General features: G+C 31.3%; 2 protein-coding genes across 2 annotated transcripts; both read right to left on the bottom strand.

Moving 5' to 3' along the window:
- Window positions 1-3627: 3627 nt before the first annotated feature.
- On the bottom strand, window positions 3628-5177 carry LOC129886741 (U-box domain-containing protein 21-like). Its single transcript, XM_055961570.1, has one exon. The coding sequence runs from the start codon at window positions 5109-5111 to the stop codon at window positions 3813-3815; it is 1299 nt and encodes a 432-aa protein (XP_055817545.1). The 5' UTR covers window positions 5112-5177; the 3' UTR covers window positions 3628-3812.
- Window positions 5178-10837: 5660 nt separating this feature from the next.
- LOC129900677 (receptor protein kinase TMK1) lies at window positions 10838-15157 on the bottom strand. Its single transcript, XM_055975693.1, has 2 exons — window positions 12365-15157; window positions 10838-11708 (listed from the first exon to the last, which is right to left on the bottom strand). The coding sequence occupies exons 1-2, from the start codon at window positions 14655-14657 to the stop codon at window positions 11179-11181; spliced, it is 2823 nt and encodes a 940-aa protein (XP_055831668.1). The 5' UTR covers window positions 14658-15157; the 3' UTR covers window positions 10838-11178.
- Between the last annotated feature and the right edge of the window lie 6034 nt (window positions 15158-21191).

Raw genomic sequence — 21191 nt, 5'->3', positions numbered from 1 at the left:
AGTAACTGGGTATATAGTGAAGTTTGGGAATGCAGTACTGTCCTGGAAATCAAAGAAGCAAAGTATAGTATCAAGGAGTTCTGCAGAAGCAGAGTTCAGAAGTATGGCCACTACCGTTGCTGAAATAGTTTGGCTAAAAGGGTTGTTTAAAGAATTGGGAGTAGAAGTAAAGATGCCTGTTAAATTATTCTGTGACAGCAAAGCTGCCATCTAAATAGCAGCAAACCCCCATCTTTCATGAGAGAACTAAGCACTTTGACATAAATTGTCATTTTGTAAGAGAGAAGATCATTGATGGGCTCATCCAGACACAACATATAGGAACCAAAGAACAACAAGCAGATCTACTGTCAAAAAGATTGTGCAAATCTCAACATGAAGTGCTTATTGACAAGCTTGGAATGAAAAATATCTTTTTCAATTCTCAGCTTGAGTGAGAGTGTTGAGGGTATTTAATTAATTAATTGTACAAGTTAAATCAACCAATTAGTTAAGTCGGTTGGAGAGTTAGATAGCATAGGATTCCCTGGTAGTTAGAGAATGACAACTGTCATTCTTAGTAGCGAAAAATATCTTGTATATAGCTCACATGTACAGTGCCTAATTCTCATAATGAATGAGTGAAGTAGTTTTCTCATTCTCCCAATTCCTCTCTTCACTCTATCTCCTCTCGTCTCTTTTTCCTTACTCCCATTAATGGAGTTTCTCAATAGCTTCATGTTTTATAATAGTGTAAACGTTCTTATACGCTACTGATTTATGTAAGTTAAATCCTTAATCTCTTACACTTGTTCCAAAATGAACAACTTAATTAATAATCTTTCGTACAAAAATTGCAATATACAGAGTAGTTTTTTTAAGAACATGTACAACTTAGCTTACTCCTCAAATGAATCTTGACATACTATTCTCGCAAAATGATTTTCAGCCTTAAATTTCCATAGTTTAAGAACGTTGATTAACTCAACGATATGAATAGTAATAACAAAACATTTAGAGCAAGTTTTCTTACATATAACAACAACATACAGATTGTAATCTCGCAAAGTGGGGGTCTAGGAAGGGCGGAGTATACGCAGACCTTATCGGACCTTGAAGGTAAAGAGACGATTTCTGCAAGCTTTCACTCCTCAGTTTTCTCTTTTTTATTTCTTATGGGAACAATGAATTAGGGAGCAAGCCACAAGTTAGAAGCTATTGTTGTAAAGCTCATCAAGTAATTATGGTGTCAGGGTCAGCTTCCGCACACCACGACTAATTTCAGGTGATACTTACCACCTCCTACCAATAATAAATATCAGGTAACTCGGTCCACCACGGCTAGGACAAATGGGATGAATCACCTAGTGTTTTTGTCTCCGCTGTGATTTGAACTTGAGACCTCATGACTCTCAGCCACTTCATTGCCACTAGGTTGACCACTTTATAGAAATTAGGCTAGTTATGTTTCACATTGTGAATAGGAGTCCTCCTACATAGAAACACTCATTTTGCTTACACGTTAGAGTTTTATCTCCTACACTTTTGTCAAAGATCTAACCTTCTCAATCTTCTCTTTACTTGAGGATTGAACCGGTTCAATTCTTACCTTTTTCTGAAGAGTTAGGGCAGAGAAATTTACAAGTAAGTTGTTTTAAATTTAAATCAAGAACTACAGTTACAAGTGAAATCACATTTCTCTGCTGCAAGCATAACTTATACCAGAAATTCAAAACATGCAAAGAGTGAATATAGGAGGCTATTATTTCAATACAAAAGTCATAATTCTGAAGGTAGTTATCTTGTATGATCAATTTTCTTAGCTTCGCAGAGTTGATTTCCAAATGCCAATTGTTCTGCATGCTGCTTGTTCCAAAAACTCCAAGTTAGGGCAAACCAGATAATACCTTTTCCAGTGCTCCTTCCATAAAATTATTCAGATGCTTAATCATAAGAAAAACCCACGTTGTGGGATTCCACTGGGTTGTTGTTGTTGTTAATCATAAGAGAAACGAGACTACTCCAGTTTACATTACCAAAAGGGTTCAGTTGGCAGCCCCATAAGATCAAATTTCTCAAGGACGTATTCATTATAGATGCAAACCGAGGAATCTCATAGCTTTGGTTGTTTATAAAATCTTCAAATAGTAGGGTTAGGTTTTAGTCTGGAGCATCTATGTGTTCCCTTATTAGTATTATTACTAGTATGCTAGCATTATCTTATGCTTCGATTTTATTTACTATATATATTGTTATTTCTTTTTACTTTGATTATCTTTAATATTTGTATTATCGGGATTTTTCTTTCTTCAATATCTGCATTATATCTTTTATTCTTATATTTCTTGACCTGAGAATCCATCCAAAACAACATCTACCCCATAACAGATAAGGGGTAAACTATGCGTACACCCTAACCCTACTTGTAATAGGTAAGTTGTAGTATTTGAAATTGACCATTGAATATTTGAAGAAGAAAAATAAGTACGTATGTTCACACCTAACATTTTTAGATTAGAGTTTTATTTTCTTTGAATATATTTTTGGAAAAAATGTTTTTATACTAATTGGGTAATGATGTTTTTATCTCTTTAATGTAATTTAACCTATTATAATGAATTATGTATATTTATTATAAGTTTCCTATTAATATTCAAAAATTGTGGGGCCCAAATTATTCCATTTCACTAAACTTTAATAGAAAAAACGTTTGAGGGTATTTGATTTCATTCCTCTTGAAAAAAAAAATCGAAAGTAAGTTGACGTGTTTTCATACTTCCCTGTAGATGGCAAATATTCCACATTATTGCTTCACTATTAACTGTATTCATAGCTTTGCTTCCCCATTCCACCATTGGTAAGCTAAACAGTAGAGTCTCTCCGATGATAGCATATGTTAAATTCGAGACAATCTTGATTGATTCCACTTTTTTACAAAGCAATATAAATTGATACGTAAAGACAATGTATTAAAGAAATGTCGAAGACAATATTATATAATGAAGTATACATCATCATTTTGTTTGTAACTTGAAAAAACAATAAATAGAAAAAATCTTTCAAATTAAATATAGGTATCTATAATTACTTGTATCATTTAGTAGACCTAACTATTAAGACATTCATTAATTAACTCATTATTATATTGTTACCATTATTTGAAAAGGACTCATGACGTTACTATTGCACCTAAATCATCGTTGTTGTTTTTTTTGAAACTTTTAGACTTGTTAGGACTTAGAAGTAGGCAAAAAGGCAAATTACAGTTCAAAAACTGTGCCTATTTAATTATTTTAGACCTGGCATACAATTTTTAAAATTTCAAAAATTTCCCAATTCACAATGACGATCTACCTAACCAAAATATTCACCCATTAATGGCGAAACAATATCAAAGATAGTAGTAAGGTTATACAATCAGACGAATATGAAAAATATTTTTTCTACATTAAACGCACCCCTAGTCACCCTCTACTCTTTATTTCTTAAACAAGTTTGAATTATGAAAAAAATGGGTAAAAGCAAATATAAGAAGTCATTTGACTATGAAAATTATTCATTTTTTTTCAAAAATTTCAATCAAATATAAGGAGTCATTTGGCCAAAAAAAAAAAAGGGTAAAAGCAAATATATAAGGAGTCATTTAACCCTTTTTTTTGTATATCTATACATATTAATTCCTAAGTACTACAAAAATTGTGTTTCAATCTATGTTGCTCAAATTCTTCAAAAGTATCACTAATATCATAGTGCGGCGGATCTTTCAAAAGTAACAAACATGATCTTACACCACTACAATATTTTTAAAGAGTACGAACAACTTAAATTTCAATTCAATATGACTTCTTGAGATACTTGAAAGTTAATCCATCAAAACAATCCACTCTATCTTTGTAAAGATTCATCAATTTCAACAATTCAGTAGCTTTTTCCTTTGTTTTTTCACCACATCCCACTTGTAAAACCACCAATAGTTTCTGAAATACACCTAATTCAAATGCGTCAATTATTGAATTCTCATTTCCACCTTTGCAAAGCTTCCACAAAATTGAAATTGAACATTCAGTGGCCATTTCTGTAACTCTTATGATTTTTTTGGCTAGTATTGCCATAGTCAATCCATGTTCATAAGCCTTTTGTTTCCCTTCTTGGAAATTGCAAATAATGTCCAAAACAGCCAATGCCTTCTCTGTTATACTCTTTTCACAATCCACAAGCATTTCAAGAATCAAAGAAACTAACCCCATGTTGACAAATTTAGCCACAATTTTGTTGTTATTTTCACTTGATGTATATGAAATAATAGAGTAAATTACCATTAACGAAGCTTTCGTAGCCAAAGGGCAAATCGGTACTTTCACCATTTGGTACAACGATTCAGTCAAATCTTGGATTTCTATTAGGACATTTGTGCAACTTTGGTCATAAAAGAGCAATTCTTTCATGACTATAACTGCATTTTTTCTTGCTGATAAATCTTCACCTTTCATGAACCGTGACATGCAACGTAAAGACGTCGATAACCCGAGTTTCGATATCCCCTCTTCACCAATCGGAAACATCCATGTCATCCCAGATAACAAATCCTTCAATAGTTCCTCCTGTAATATTCCCACGCTAACATTCGAGAAAATCTCGAAACATGTTGCAAAAACAGAACCTGCCCCACATTCCACTATGCATTTCTTGTTTCTTTCACTCTCCTTAGCCAAAATCCTGACTCGTCCTACTAACTCCTTACATTTTTTCTCGTTTCCTCGTTGAGATTCAATCATTAGCCTCGAGTAAATCTCCGTTACTTCAGACGAATCTATTGGAATTCTTGGAGTTGGAACTCTTTCAATGCCATAATTTTTATTATCCACACACCAATCTTGAATCATTTTCCTTATGGCATGGTTCGGTATGATATCGAAATTTCTCAAGGGTTGATTCGTCACGGGGCACGTTGAATTCCGTGCCTCGATCCATTTTTCGATGTTTTCACGATCGTATGAAATTCCAGTACATAATGTCACTGGATCTTTCATTAAATCAAGAGAAATTGGACAAAGAAAATGAGATGGAATTGTAAGTTCTTTACAAGAATTCAATTTTGAAAGCTTCTTTTTACGGCTCCAAGAAAAAATCATAGTGACTATAAACTTTTAACAAATAATATGAACAAAAAAAAAGATATTTGAGAGATTTGGAAGTATTTTTTTGTACAATTTTTTGATGTGTTTTTTTTACCACTTCTTATGAAGGGGTATGTGTATATATATATATATATGGGAAAAGAGAATTTATTTATTTATTGGTAAAAGAAAGAGTCAAAATTGATAAGAAGAAGATTTGTTATTTGAACGTTGAACGTTGAATATGTGAAGAAGAAAATTATACATATTTACGTTCACAGCTAACATTTTTAGAAATTGTTTTTATTTTTCTTTTGAATATTATATATATTTTTAATAATATAGGAAAAAATTGTATAAAGACGGCAAAACGGTTTGACCCGATGACCAAGTCGTTAGTCAATACAAGTCGGTGGGTCGTGGCTGACCTGTCAAAGGCTGGACCTTCTTTTATTAAAAAAAATAATCAAATAAAGACGGGACATTAATTAATTCATTTTTTCTTTCTATTAGCGACTTTTTATTTAGCATAATACATAAATATGTTGTGTAATTTAGTTTTAACTAGCATATATAGTCTCCGATTTTGGGTATATATGTACAAATATATACTTAAACTTATATAGAGTTAAACAAGTAAACACATGCATCCTACATCAAGTAGGACGTGTGTGTCTACTTATTCAACTTTATATAAGTTTAAATCTCTACTTATGCTCATCCAAATTTGAAGAGCATAAATACCCGGAAAAACCAAGTTACAGGACACATTTATTATCCAAACATAAATTATTATTCCAGTATTAGCATAACTATTTTTCAGATTGATTAGCCAAATAAAAATGGCTACTTTCAAAAAGAAGATTTTCTAAAATAAGAAGATTTTGATAGATTGGTCTGACAGGTCATTAGTCCTACTTGTTTGAAACAATTAATGTTGAAGACACAAATAAATTAAATTCTATATATGATACTCTTCGATGCAATAATATAAAGAAGGATTCATAGTGTTAAAGAGCTAATTACATTTTATTTCTATTTTTTTTCAAATTACAATTTTTTTTTAAATTTGGTGGAATCCGAATATATCTCAAAACATCTTCGATCAATACATCGCGCAAAATGATGTATCCAACTAATACATTGCGTAAAGTGATGTATCTGACGTCCTGATACATCACGAAAAGTGATGTATTCGATTGTTAAATCGCATAACGTGATGTATCCGACCGATACATTACGTAAAATGATGTATCCAACGTTTTGACACATCAAGTAAAGTAATGTATCCAACCGTTACATCGCGTAAAGTGATGTATCTAAGAATAGGAGAGAGTAGAGATTTTTATAATTTTTTCAAATGGTAAGAAATTTTAGAGAATATAGTAAAATAAGTTGTGTATTTAAATATTTTTTTCATAATATAATGTATAGACATTATTTTATGAAATCAATCTAACAACAACAAACAACAAACTCAGTGTAATCACACCATATGGGGTCTAGGGAGGATAGAGTATAAGCAGACCTAACCCCTACCTTGAAAGGTAGGGCGGCTGTTTTCGAAAGACCCAAGCGAAAAAATCATGGTAGAATAGTACGGAAAGAAAGAGGCATTTATGAAATTCAATTAAAACAGATAATAACATATCCCTTTATTTAATTAGATTTTGATTTTGATCTTTGTTATATAGTGTAAATGTATAACTAAACAAATGCGTGATATTATTTGTGGAACAATATCACCTCAAATATGTAGTAGCAGTACAAACCTAACATAACATCTAGCTAATTAAATAGTTTAATAATTAATAATACATTTAATTGCGAACTTCACAAGTAAAAAAACAAAAAAAAAAAACATATATTTCAATTAATTCATGAAGAAGAAAAATTTTAATAGCTCAATTGATTGACTATTTGAAGTTTCACATTATTAATGGGTTTCGATTCTCCATTTTCTATTTTCCTCCCCGTTTCCCCTTGCCCTACCCCACAATTTTTTTAAAAATAAATAAATAAATAATTGAATGCTAAATATATTTAGACAAATATACTATATAGTCAAATTTAGGGGCATTCACGGTTTGAGTAAAAATCGGTTCAAATCAAAAAATTAAACCAAACTGATCAAATAGACTGATTTTTATTTAGTTTGATTTTAATTTTATTCCAAAAAACTGATGAAATAATTGAACCGAATCGATAAATTATATACAAATATTTTCATAATTATATATATATATATATATATATATATAATTTTTTATGAACACTTTTTTTTTTTGCAAAAAGGCAGCACACTAATTTTTTAAAAAGTAAGGTATGATGCATCTTTTATTTGTGCAACAATATCATTAATTTATGCATTATTCAGGAAGTTTATGTTATTTAGTACATTGGATTAGCTTACAACATAAGCATGAAGTTAAATATAATTAAAATTCTGATATAAGAATTATAAGATCAAAAATGACATGAAGATAATTTATTTCTTTTTGAATGAATTGTTTTTTTTTTAATTTTATTTTAGATTTTTCGTTAGTTTTTTATATTCATATTGAAACTCAATTAAATTTAAATTCATACATTATAAAATTCATTTATGAGAATAAATTCTCAATACAAAAAAAATAATCAAATAATGAAATATAGGACCTTTAATTAAGGGCGAAAAATTGTACAATGAAATTAGTATAACAGCTATCGTCTACTATCTAATTGGACAGGTTGGATGTGAACAATTTTAACTCTCTAATAATGGTAATAATTAAAGTTAAATAAACTATTCAGAAGAAATGAAATCACGACTTAAAGTTATTACAGTAGTTTGAAATTGTATTTAAATTGATAACTAAATTTATAATTAAATATTTATACATATTTAATTAATATTTTTTTTATATAAATATAAAATTTAAGCAAAAAATGTTGAGCTCGTTCAAATTTTTATTGTAACTCCGCAATTGATTATCGTTATATACACAGTAAAACCTTATAACCCGCACATATTTTTTTATTTGCACATTTATTAGTAGATCATAGTTAAATAATATGTATTCTCATTTTATTTTTAACTATTAAAATAAGATGTATTCATCGGGTACGGTTAAATATTTGCCTAAATATTACTACCTTTTTTTCCCTACTCTTACCCAAAAATCCTAAAATAAATCTCCTTCAATTAATTAATATGGTTTATAAGGGAAAAAATTAAAATGAAATAGTATCTTAAAGAAGTTGGCACTGCGGATATTTCTTTCTACTTTAGTTTGTTTTTTGAATTTCAAAGTCTTCTTTGCTCTTGCTAATTAACTTGACGCAAAATCATTTAATTATGATCAAAATATGTGAAAATATTTCCAGAAACAAGTATTTGAAAGATAATAATAATAATAATAATAATAATAATAATAATAATAATAATAATAATAATAATAATAATAATAATAATAATAATAATAATAATAATAATAATAATAATAATAATCATAAATGAAAAATGGTTCATATCTGATATGAAAATAATCCTAAAACACTACTTATAAGTCTGTTCGATCAATTTATAAGTTTAACCAAACACCTTTATTGTTTTCGTAACCGACAAGATTTAGGGTTGCACTTAGATAAATTCACTCTAATACAATAATGTCAAGGTAAAACAACCAATAAAGTAAAATGTTAGTTCATTCAATTGATTAAACTAAAAACAATCAATAAATATATAATGTATAGTATAATTCATGTATAATATGTGTATGATTACGTGTTCTCTATATATATCAATTAAAAAAAGTAAATAATACAACTTTAATTGAGTTTTTCAATTATATGTAAATAAATTATATAAAAAAAAATTAGTATAAAAGATAAAGAACAAGTTCTTGAGATTTGGAATTAAATGTGTTGTAGACAATACATAGGTAAGTTTTTGAACATACTTTTTGAATAGTTTCGGAAATATAAACTTCTTATTAAAGGTATATTTGATCCAAAAAATGTGTTATAAATTACTTTTTTCCCTTTCTTTCACATAACATAAAAGTAACTTTTGCTACAACATTCCCCCCCCCCCCCCCCAAAAGTGTGGCTAAACGCCTAAATCCTCCCCGTATCTCATAATAGTTGTCATATTTCATTTTTTGGGAGTCAGTTTGGTCAATCTTTAAGGTTAAAATTATATTAAACTAACATATAAATATTAAAATTACATAGAAAGTACTATAAGATGCAATTCTTCGTATATCAATATGGTTCAATAATACATCTTAAAACATTGGTAAATCCACTTGATGGTAAGAAGACGATAAGGGGAGGGGCATTCAGGCACTTGACGGTAAGGAAAGGGGTCTAGCGAGAAAATTAGCTCGTCTTTGATGAAAGAAGACGCAAACTTAAATAGAAAGAACGATCAAATTCAAATAGTTTGACTTTCGAAAAGTGAAACGTACCAAAAATTATGAGACAAATAAATTATAACCATTCAAGATATATATATATTTTTTTAATTTTGAAACCCAAAATCTTCGTAAGCTATTAGTTTTAGATAATATCTTCAATGATTGAGACAGATAAGGAATCAATGAACAAAAGCTCCATGTGAAGACTCTAGTTGTTGGTCCACAATTTTTAAATCTCCTTTGAATAAACTAAGGTGGAGAAAATCACACAAATTTTGTACATGTGACCAGCTATTTTTTCACAACTAAAAAAATAAAAAAAATCTCACATTATGGATGATGACAGTAGAACATGCTCTTTGTTTTTTATCCTCTACAAATTGGAGGAAAAAGTTTACAATATTCCATTTTTTTTCTCTTTTTTGTGTGTATCACTCATTTTGGTGATGAAATGACTTTCTGCTTATCTTATATACAAAACCTAGCTGCTATTTTGTGGATGTGATTCTGGATATGAGAAATATCCCTTTAATTAATGTCTGCTTTAGACATATGTATGATCTTGAAAAGCTAAGACTTTCATTTTCATCAGTCCAATACCACATTTGTCTCTCTATCTTCATGAAGTAGTGGTAAGGTCGGTGTACATCCTACCCTCTCCAGACCTTACTTGTGAAATTTCACTGGATATGTTGTTACTGTTTGCAGTCCAATACCACATTCTTTTCGTTTCTTAATAAAGATAGTATCTTGATCAATTTGCACGTACCTCAATTATTTCATCCTAATACCTACTATACTTGCCATCTTGCACCAAATAACTCAGTCCGTTAACCTTAGCTCGATGAAGAAAAAAAACTAGTGCAATTTGGCTTTAATGAAATTTAAACCCTAGTCTTATGTGTTTTTCACTCACTTCATTAACCTCTAGATCGAATCAACGACCACATTCTCATTTTTTTTTATGAAGAAAGAAAATTGAGACTTGTATTTCTTATATCATATGATAAAGAATAAAGACAACTTCCTTTAGTGGAGCTCAGACATTTGGTTACTTGTGAAATTTGCTTGTTTGACATGACTGAATATTAGATGCACCCTAAAATATCTCTAAAGATTTTGCCATTAGGCTATTCTTTTTTTTTGGACTGTTCTTTCCTTGAATCAGGGTGTATCGAAAACAGTATGATATTGTTGTACTAAATTTTATATCTATTTGTAATGACACAGGCAAGTCTGCAGTTGATCTGTAATGATAACATAAATTTTACAGTTTGCTTGAAAAAGCATAAACCTTCATAAGCAAAAGCTAACTTTATGATTTGCACACTTCAAAGCCACTTTACATTTCAATACAGCTTGCACCTACTATTTTTCTAACAAAAAACAATTCAAGAATACAAAAGTACCATGGTCTACTGGTAATTGATGACATCCCTTTCATTTCCAACCAAACCACAATGTATTCACATGGAGAGTGAGAGAGATTCATCATACAATAAGAGACGAAAGACAACAAAAATCTAAAAAAGAATCCCTATCCACCACAGTTCCAAAACTAACAATGAGTTAAGGTAAAAGCATCAGAGTTAAAAGCAAAAAAAAAAAATGTTGTGTGACTCGCGACGAGGAAGAAAACAGATAGAATGAACAGCCAAACCTAGAAAAACAGTGTCAACTTCTCACCTACCATCAGAAGATGTAAATGACTCGGCAAATCCGTAGGGGCGAGTAGGTATGCTAGTTTGAGTGTTATCCAAGCTTGGAAGGTAAGAAGAAGAGGACGAATCCATGTGGCTTGTACCTTCATAAGCCTGCCACTTCTTAAGCGCTTGGGGCAGTGACATATCGAGATCAATGCCGTATATGTCCTCTGAACACTCATCGGATGGTTTCCAGAGCTCCACAAGAGATGAAAGAACATTGACAGCATGGCCCATGTCAGGCCTTTGATATGGCTCCCTTGCAGAGCAGTGCCCAGCTAGCTCAGCTACAGTGCTGACGCTGGCGAGTGTTTCCTCGCTCTGGTCAATCGCTGGGTCAATTGACTTTTTGAATGTATCCTTATTCAGATGCATTCTTCGGAACCATGTTACAAGATGCATGCTCTCCTCTGGCTGGCTTTCATCAAGAGCCTTTCTTCCCGTGATAAGCTCCATCAAAATCACACCGAAACTGAACACGTCCACCTTGGTTGTCACTCTCCCAGTTACTGGCAAACGAATCAATAAAATACAAGTTTAGAGATTGATGTATCTACATTCCAAGAACTTCTATGCACATATCACGATTAGGAATGCGAGATGCAAGAAACGAATTTGGCTGACTATATTTGAAGATCCTTGAATTCCACTAAGGGGAAAAGAAAACAAGAGGATCTTCTGTCATAGGAATAATAACATGTTTAAAGTGTGAGATTAGGCCAAAGTAGAAAACGGTGGCATTAACCAAAGCATCAGGAAAAAGTGTTTCCCGTAGGATGGGTATCCACTTTTAGAAACTAAGTAATCATAGCACTAAAGGGGTTGACAGAATCAAGGATTTTTGATATATGACACTGTATGAATGACATGTTTTAACCATGAGCACAAGTAGAATTGACTGAGAAAAGAAAAACAAACATTAATATATACAACAGATATGGACCTATTATAGGACGAAAGCTGATTAATGTAAAACAGGCTAAGTTTCTTGGATTATGACTGCTAATTCTCCAGAAGCATCCCGAGATCTAACCCCTAAGGTTGACACAATTCATACTTTAGAGGTTGGACTTAAAACCATGTTTATCTAGGCACAAACTGCATACAAATACTATATCAGAAATTTAGAATCAGAAGACACATATAAGTAAGCAAAAAAGCATACCTGCATATTCCGGTGCCAGATATCCAAATGTCCCAGCAATCCTTGTCTCTATAGAACCTTTCCCTTCCGGAGCAAGTCTGACAAGGCCAAAATCTGCAACTTTAGCCCTCATATCATCCCCTAGAAGAATATTTGAGGGCTTCAGATCCCTGTGAATGAAACTCTGGTGGGCTAAACTATGGAGGTACTCTACACCCCTAGCAACATCTAATGCAATGGTCAATCTTTTTGTCCATTCCAGGGGTTTAAGCCCTTCCTCTGCCCAGTTGAAGAGATGACTGCTTAATGTTCCTTGAGGCATGTATTCATAGACTAGAAGTTTCTCATTCCCATCAAGACAGTACCCGAGTAGTCCAACAAGATGCCTATGCCTGACCTTAGTCAAAACAGCAATCTCAGATTTGAATTCAGTGAGTCCCTTCCCAGTGATGATTCCATTTTCCATTCTTTTGACTGCAATCTTCGTCCCATCATGTAACTCCCCTTTGTAGACAGTGCCAAAGCCTCCCCGGCCTAGTATGTTGTCTTCACTAAAATTGTTGGTCACATTCTTCAGTACTTGAATGGAAATCACCATATTCCCTGCTTCAACCATTTGAACATCACCGGCTTCACTAGCAGAAACAGTATGAGTTTCACTAGCTGCACCAATACTGACACTGGATCCTGCAACGGTGATTTTCACACTATCATTGTCAGAACCAGAATGGCGTGGATGCAACACCACAGCATTAGGACTTTGCACTCGGCTAAAACGCTTTTGTTTGCTTTTGTAGAGGCAGAAAGCTGCCACTCCAATCAAACAAAGCATAAATACACCCCCAATTACAGAAAACACAACAATTCCAACCCAGCGATTGGACTTTTTACGAGCTGCTTGGGCATTTCCATCGTCAGAACCAGAGCCTGTTGAACCACCTGGAGTACTGCCTTGGGAAGGTGCATCACTCTTATCCTTTCCAATATCAGGGTTACCACTAGTTTTCAGAATCATATTTTTCCTAAAAGCAGGTACCTTTCCATAAAATTGATTGTTTGACACATCTAACTCTGCAAGGCCTGTCAATGTGGTCAGCTCCTCTGGAATTGTACCAGTCAATTTATTATCTGCAAGAACTATTTTTTGTAATGACTTCAGTGAAGCAAACTCAGGAGAAATTGTTCCTGAAAGCCCCATTTTCTGGAAATTTATGACTGTAATGTTACCATTGCTGCAAGTAAGACCAAACCAATCAGCACAGGGATCATTACCCTTCCAGTTCTTCGCAAAATTCATTGGATAATCCATCGCTTTTGCAATTGAAAGCAGTGTATTTACTCTAGGATCACAATCATCTGGTTGTGGCAAACAAAAGCTGTTTATACCTTCTGCCGAATCAACAACAACAGAACCTTTGAAATTCGGCATTGGTCCTTGAAACAAATTATTCGTCAAATTAACAAACTTCAAAGACTCAAGATTCACCAAAGAACTTGGCACAGGACCTGTAAAGACATTATCTCTAAGACTCAATGTCTCCAAAGCCTTTAATCCTGAAAAGTCTGGCAACGGCCCCGAAAAGTTATTGGAATGCAACCAAACCTCCTTCAGGAATGTCATGTTTGTTAGAACATCAATTCCTCCAGTAAGCTTCTGTCCATTTAGCCATAAAGACTCAAGCAGCAAGCCAGAAAAACTGGAGGGAAACTCACCCTCCAAGTTATTCCCAGCCAAATGTAAATTTACCAATCCAGGAAACTCATCAGGACTGAAAAAGCTAGGAATTCTCCCAACTACATTTGCTGAATTTGCTGAAAAGTTTTTAAGTGAAGAAGCATTTCTAAGGCTCTCAGGGATCTCCCAGCCAACAAAAGGGTTCTTATCAATATCAACAGATAGTAATGAAGACATATCAGTAAAGAAATCAGCAGGAATTGAACTAAACTGATTTTCACTAAGCAGTAACACTTGCAATGAACTCAAACCACTCAAACTAGGCAAAGGACCAGAAATATTGTTCCCTTGAAGCTCTAAACGTTCAAGTTCAGTAAGTTTAGAGATTTCTTGAGGGAGAGTACCTTGAATGTTCTGGCGCCCAATTTGGATCCGGGTGACCCGTTTATCTGAACAACCAACATGGTTCCATTTGCATGGATCCGGGTCCAACCAACCCAATTCCTGAGGTGGGTTTAAGCTCTTTTTCAAAACTAACATCACTGAAGCATCATCATCTTGAGACTCAACACTACAAAAAAATGCAGAAATCCCAAGAACAAGTAAAGATACAAGCTTTAACACAAGAAGGGTGTTCATTTCTTTTGTAAAGATTGAATCTTTTTGACAAAACAAGAAACCGAGTGTTCTTTAAAGCAAAATTTTGCAGGAAAAATTCAAACTTTTTTCAAGATTTTTAGAGAAACACAAGCTTTAACACAAGAAGGGTGTTCATTTCTTGTGGAAAGATTGAAACTTTTTGACAAGACAATATGAAAAAAACAAGAAACCAAGTGTTCTTTATAGCAAAAATTCAAACTTTTTTCAAGATTTTAAGAGAAACATTGTGAAATGTTGTAGGGTTTTTGCAGAGATGAAGTTTAGGAGGAGGAGGAAGCACATGAAGGAAAGGGCCCACAGAAAACTGGAAAGCTAAGAATGGGGAGAGTTTGTATAGAGAAGCAAAATGACAGTAATAAAAAAAGCTGGATGATTCTTGGGAACATGGCCTAAATAAAGGACAAGTTGGCAGTTTGATTTGATTTAGTGTTTGTCAATCGTTTCATTTCTTTCTGGTTATGTTACAAAGTTTAACAACTACTCTACTAGTGTTTCTCTGGTTGTCATGGTTTTTACGTCCAGTGTCCTAATTTATCTGATATTTTTAAAATTATGTAAATTTTAATAATATTTTAAGAAAAAATATATTTTTATGTGATAGTACCTTTCTTATAAAAAATAAATATTTAAAGTTTACTTTTAAAATATTGAGTTGATTTAATTCAATTTAGCTTCAAAATTAGTCAAATTGAGACTCTTGAGAAATAAGATTTGCAACATAAATTAAAACACAGAAAGTAATATAATCTTGTACTCCATCCAAAAATAGTTGTCATGTTTTGTTTCTCTAAAATTATTTTAAGATAGGTTATAACAAATTTAAATTATCGTATATGCGCAAATTTTATATTTCAACTATCTAATGCTCCTATTATATACCTAAATTATCACATGTATATTAAAATACATTTGATGATTAATTGGCTAAATATTTATAATTATTTGAAAAATAGGAGTATAGGGACTAGAATAAATTATCACACATATATTAAAATACACCTCGATAATTAATTGGTCAAATATTTATAATTATTATTTGAAAATAGGCGCATAGGGACTTGAAAATCCATAAAAATGAACCCACGTATTATCTATTGAGGCTAATTGAGCTAACCAATTTTAAAAAATAAATCTTGTTTTTTATTTTCCTTATATTTCCTTCAAAGCTTTGTCTTCTTCCCCTTTCTTCTCCCCCATTTTATGGAAATTTTTAGAAGAATGGAAAAGTTTTTTCGCCGCGGATTACAGGTGATAGTTACAAGAATGACGGGGAAGTTAACAGTACCCGACGACATTCAGGGATGAATGTAGACCCATCGGGCAGGGATAATCATTCTGTTCCTGATAGAAATGGCGACCATTGCCCTTTCATTTCTCCATTTAAACCTTCTTAATAATAAAGGTGGAACAATACTTTCTAAGTTAGAAGAACAAAATCAACAACAACAACATATTCCATATAATTTTACAAGTGAAATTTGAAGGGATAAAATATTCGTAAATCTTATTTTTACCTATAAAAAAAGACAACAAAAAAGAAATATAAAACAAAGGAAGCAACACATAGTAATAACTACCGAAGAACAAAGAAACTATGTGATACCTAAACTATTTATTTATTTAATTTTTCAAATTCAAATCGACCTGAACAAAAACTTTGACAACTAATAACGTAACTCGAATCATCAACCACCCAAAACTCTCCAAATTTGCAGCTAAATCCCATATATATCTAAGCTTAATTATAACTCCAAAATAATATAAAGATTTCGAATCCAACACCCACACCTCATATGTCAACTCAACTCAAATCGATGCTTCAAAGTTTCAACAATTATGATTAGGTGGAAGTAAATTGCCATGTGGAGTGTCAATTAACACTTTTTTAAAGTTAAAATAGAGTGTGCGTTAGACGCACTTGTAGCTAAGCAACGAGGTATGTTTTAACATACGAGATATGATAAATTAAGTATATATTGGAAACATTGACTAGTTGAGATATAAAATTCGCGAGAGTGTTGATTCATTCGCATTCAAATCATGAATGTTTGAAATACATATTATGCAAGGAGCTATTGCTTTTGCTAATTCGAATTGAAGAATGATATAAAATCGATTTATTTCCGACATTATATCCACAGTTAGCTATTTTTCCTAAAATGTCCTTACATGGTTAGTGAAGGCCCAAGTATACCTATAAAAAAGAAATACACGGGGAACTTAGAACGGCCGGCCTGTTTAGACGGTAGAACAGATGCCCGAAATAAGTGAACTAACCTGGTATTCAATCTCTTTTGTCGGAGTTTTTGGGATATTGCTTACAAGTCTGAATTGTGCAGGATCGAGCCCTGGCTTTGAAAGTTGTCGTGTGAGTCCCAAAAAAGAGAACAAACCGGTATATCATTCTCTCTCGACCAGGTCATCATAAGAAAATACGAAAAAATCTTTCCAAAGTGCAATAGTTTAGATATGTTTTAACCTATTCATTCTTAATTTGACTAATAGTTAGAGTTAAATTGAATTAGATTAATTTAATATTTATAAAACTAAAATTTACATATTTAAAATCATATGAAAAGTACTATAAATTAATATTTTTCTCATACCAATATAGTGAAAACTGAAACTATATGTTAAATAATGATTAAAATTCATGTAGTTTGATTAAAAAAATAGAAATGTGACAAATATTATTGAGACAGTAATTTGTGATTCTTATTATTGTAACCAACTAAATTCCTAAAATAGACTAACAAGTAAGAAAGTAGTTCAACCAATCATGATAAATCATTATTTAGCTCAATCATTGGGGACAAAATGAGCACATTAATTTTGATTTTTTATTAAGTGCATCTTAAGCTAACTAGCAGGTCACACACTATGTTGGATGATATTATGTTCTTGAAAATAGCCAATAATCTTTATAATCATACTCCAATTGTTTTGAGAAAAAGGATATAATAATAAAATGTTCATTTTAGACATCTAAATTATGATCTGTTTTAGTTGATTAGATGAACATATAATAATAAAGTGTTTCTATTAGACATTTTCATTTCAAATTCTGAAAAAACTTTTGTCTATGTTCTCATGAATCGTCTATTAGGTAGTTAAATTAATTATATAGAATATTAAAATCTTTTTTAATTGTATATGCCAGTCTCAGTTAGAATATGCATGAGGTTTTATGGCTTATTAAAGCTAATGCACATAACCAAAATAGTTAACTTATATACATAATGGGAACTTGAGAACACATGATTACTTAAATTGAAAATGTCAAATAAAATTATTTTATCATATATTCAAATATCAAATTAAATCAAATCCTATTTTAAGTATCTAAAATTTACCAACAAATTTAAGTTACTATCAATGTATTAGGCCAAGCTACCATGTAAATTATAACTTAAATGTTTGATTCTGATGACAGTAATTTTAGTAATATAAATAAGGGAAAAGGTTCAAAACTACCCATTAACTTTCAATTAATAGTTAGTTTTACCCTTTGTTATACTATGTGGTCATTCATATTTCCACCGTCTACAAACTTGTAATCGGTGCCTCTCAATTGGATGGAGAACCTCATATTAAATTAAATTATCAAATTTTCTTAAAAATAACCCAAATTCCTCTAATTTGGGGTTTTCCATTCAATTGGGTTATATGAGGAAAGTGGGTTATTTTTTTTAAAATTGAATAATTTAATTTGATTTGGATTTTTTTATCCAGTTGAAGAATACAAATGATAAGTTTATAAACAAGATATGAATAACTACATAGTATAACAAAGGATAAAATTAATTATTAAATAAAAATTGAAAAGTAATTTTAACCCTTTTCCCTATAAACAAAGCCATTGGTTTACTGAAAGCTTCGCCCTTTATTCCATATTAGAAAGGTTGTTAAAAAGGGGAAAAATAAATTAAATTAACCAAATTAAAAAGGTAGCTTATCTTGTTTTTCTTTTCATATTCGAGGGATAATAATATTTTTTATCCCTCAATTATTTATAAATTTTAATTTTTTTTTGTGATATTTGATAAAACACATTTCATCTTCAATTAATTGAAATGCTAGAAACATGTTATATTTAATAAAAAAAAAAATAGAACTAAATTGATGTCCAAAGAGTAATAGCATAAGCTTAATTTACCACATATGTAATTAAGTGGTGGAACAATTGATAGTCATGATAAATTGTTGAATATTACAAGCAAATAAAAGGTGCATGTTTTCAATTAATTAAAGGTAGACTAAAGTAGAATTTTTTGATAGATAATGAACTAAATAAATTAATTTTAGAAATTTGGACGAATATTCTATTAAACTATAGAGCTAATGTTGACATAAGTTAATTTTAACTGTCCAATTTGTCTTTCAAATGATCTGATCTTCTATTTTTGAACTTTAAATGAGCTAGTCTATAGTTTTTGCATTAAAAATCAAACTTCTTTAAAGATGTTGGGACATAATTTATGAGATATTATGATACAAAATATTATTTTGTATCCCAATTCACGTAGATCAATTATTTAAAAGACAAAAATTGAAAATCAACTCAAAACTTGGAAAAAAAGGTGCAAAATAACCCTATAATTAATGGAGCGACTTACAATGCAATAATAATCGAAGCCTAAAAATCAGATACATTCTGAAATACAGATACATAACAGAGAGACGAGCAAGAGAGGAGAGAGACGAACAAGAGAGTCAGTCTTGAATGCAATGTATCTGAAATAAATTACACATAATATGACCTGCATATATCCAAAATATATATATATATGAGTGCACCAAATATATAAAAATGGTATGGAAGATAATTTCCAAAATTGATATGGGGACACGTAATTGAAACTTAAACTAGTGAGATTTATGTTGTTCGCTTTTATCCAAATGGGGAGCTGTAAATGGGTCCATGTAATGGAGTTGTAAAGGGCCCAAGGCCCATAAGTGTTTGCTTATCTGCCCACTTTCCAGTTCAAAAGAAGAGGAGTGTGATGTTCCAAGGGCCCAATTCAAGCTTTAACAGTTATTTTGTCTATATATCTTTTTTAATTACTATAACATTTTTTCAGTTTCCATATACTATATTTTTTAGTGTTGTTATTTGTTGAACGTGGCCAACTAATGAAAAAGACAAAAAATCTTAGCCTCCAATCGAGATAAATTTAGAAGGGGATTCAGAATTTATATTTAATTTAATTTTTAATATTAAATTTATTATATTATTAAAATTATGATTTGTAATTAATAATTATTAAGCTTGTTATAATTTCTTACATGTATATAAAATTATGAGTTCAAATGAATTCATCGTCAAATGACTATATCTGCAATTGCGATAAATGGCTGTGGAAGATTGAACATCCAATTTCAAATCTTAGGATAAATAGCTCATAATTATTATTGTGGGAAAAGCACAATTTCATTCTTTTTAAGTTGCATACAATTTCTATTTTGACCCTTGTGTTAATGGACTTGGCATATTTAACCTTGAATGAAATAAGATGTGTGATTTTGGTCTATCTCTAACGAGACTTGATAGAGTCGTAGAGAGAAATCAACATCCTGAAAAGAATGAGCATCTATGTAATTGAATCCCGAGAGTTCAATTGAGTTTTACTAGGGTTAATTAATTAATTTGAAGGTGAAATGACTGAAAAGCCCTCTTGCTTTTATGCTATTTATCTGCTGTCTTTCATCGTTTTTGGCCCAGGACCACATGTTGTGTTGGTTACTACTTGTTTATTTTACTTTCTATGCACGTGTGTCTCGCGTCAATCAATAAAATTACATACAATAACAATAAATTACACAATTCTAGACACTTTAGAAGTTTCACGTCTACGAAACTAGCTAAAACATCTATATGGTTGGAATTGATAAGACCAAAACTTTTTGGAAAGTTTTAAAGTTTGACATATATATCCTTAATTTCTAATCATGTATAAAGATTTTTCACATACTCGTAACTTAAATGTATTGATCTCTTTAAAAGAATACGTGAAGGCAACACGTCAACTGACCTAAATTTGGAGGACCTGCTATAGCAATATTGATTTTGTAAAGATTTTGAAATCTACGTTCGAAGACGCATCTGATGTGTACGCTGTATAAATAAGTATTGTGGTGTCGAATTAAGGTTCAATACCTTTTTTCTGATCACACGAAACTTCGTGTTTGAATATTATGTTTGAAGTATACATTCACACCATTCATAAAATTGAGTACTAATACTTCTGAGTGGATCAATAAAAGGCCACAACTTTGTAGCAATTGTCACATGAAAGTAAATACGAATGGAATTAACACGAAAGCAAAACAAAGAACTACAAGAGTTCTGCTTTTGAGCCGTTCTTAGTAAGCAGAAGCAGAGAAAAATATTTCAAACCGTAAAATTTCTATTCTACGATTACAAGTCATGTGAAAATAGAAAGTAGGTTTTGTTGGTCATATGATAAACATATGTGTGGAATACAATAGAAGATTGAGATAAATAGAGAGCAT

Source organism: Solanum dulcamara, chromosome 1, assembly GCF_947179165.1.
Source record: "Solanum dulcamara chromosome 1, daSolDulc1.2, whole genome shotgun sequence".
Taxonomy (NCBI): Eukaryota; Viridiplantae; Streptophyta; class Magnoliopsida; order Solanales; family Solanaceae; genus Solanum; species Solanum dulcamara.
This window is presented reverse-complemented; position numbering and strand designations above follow the sequence as displayed.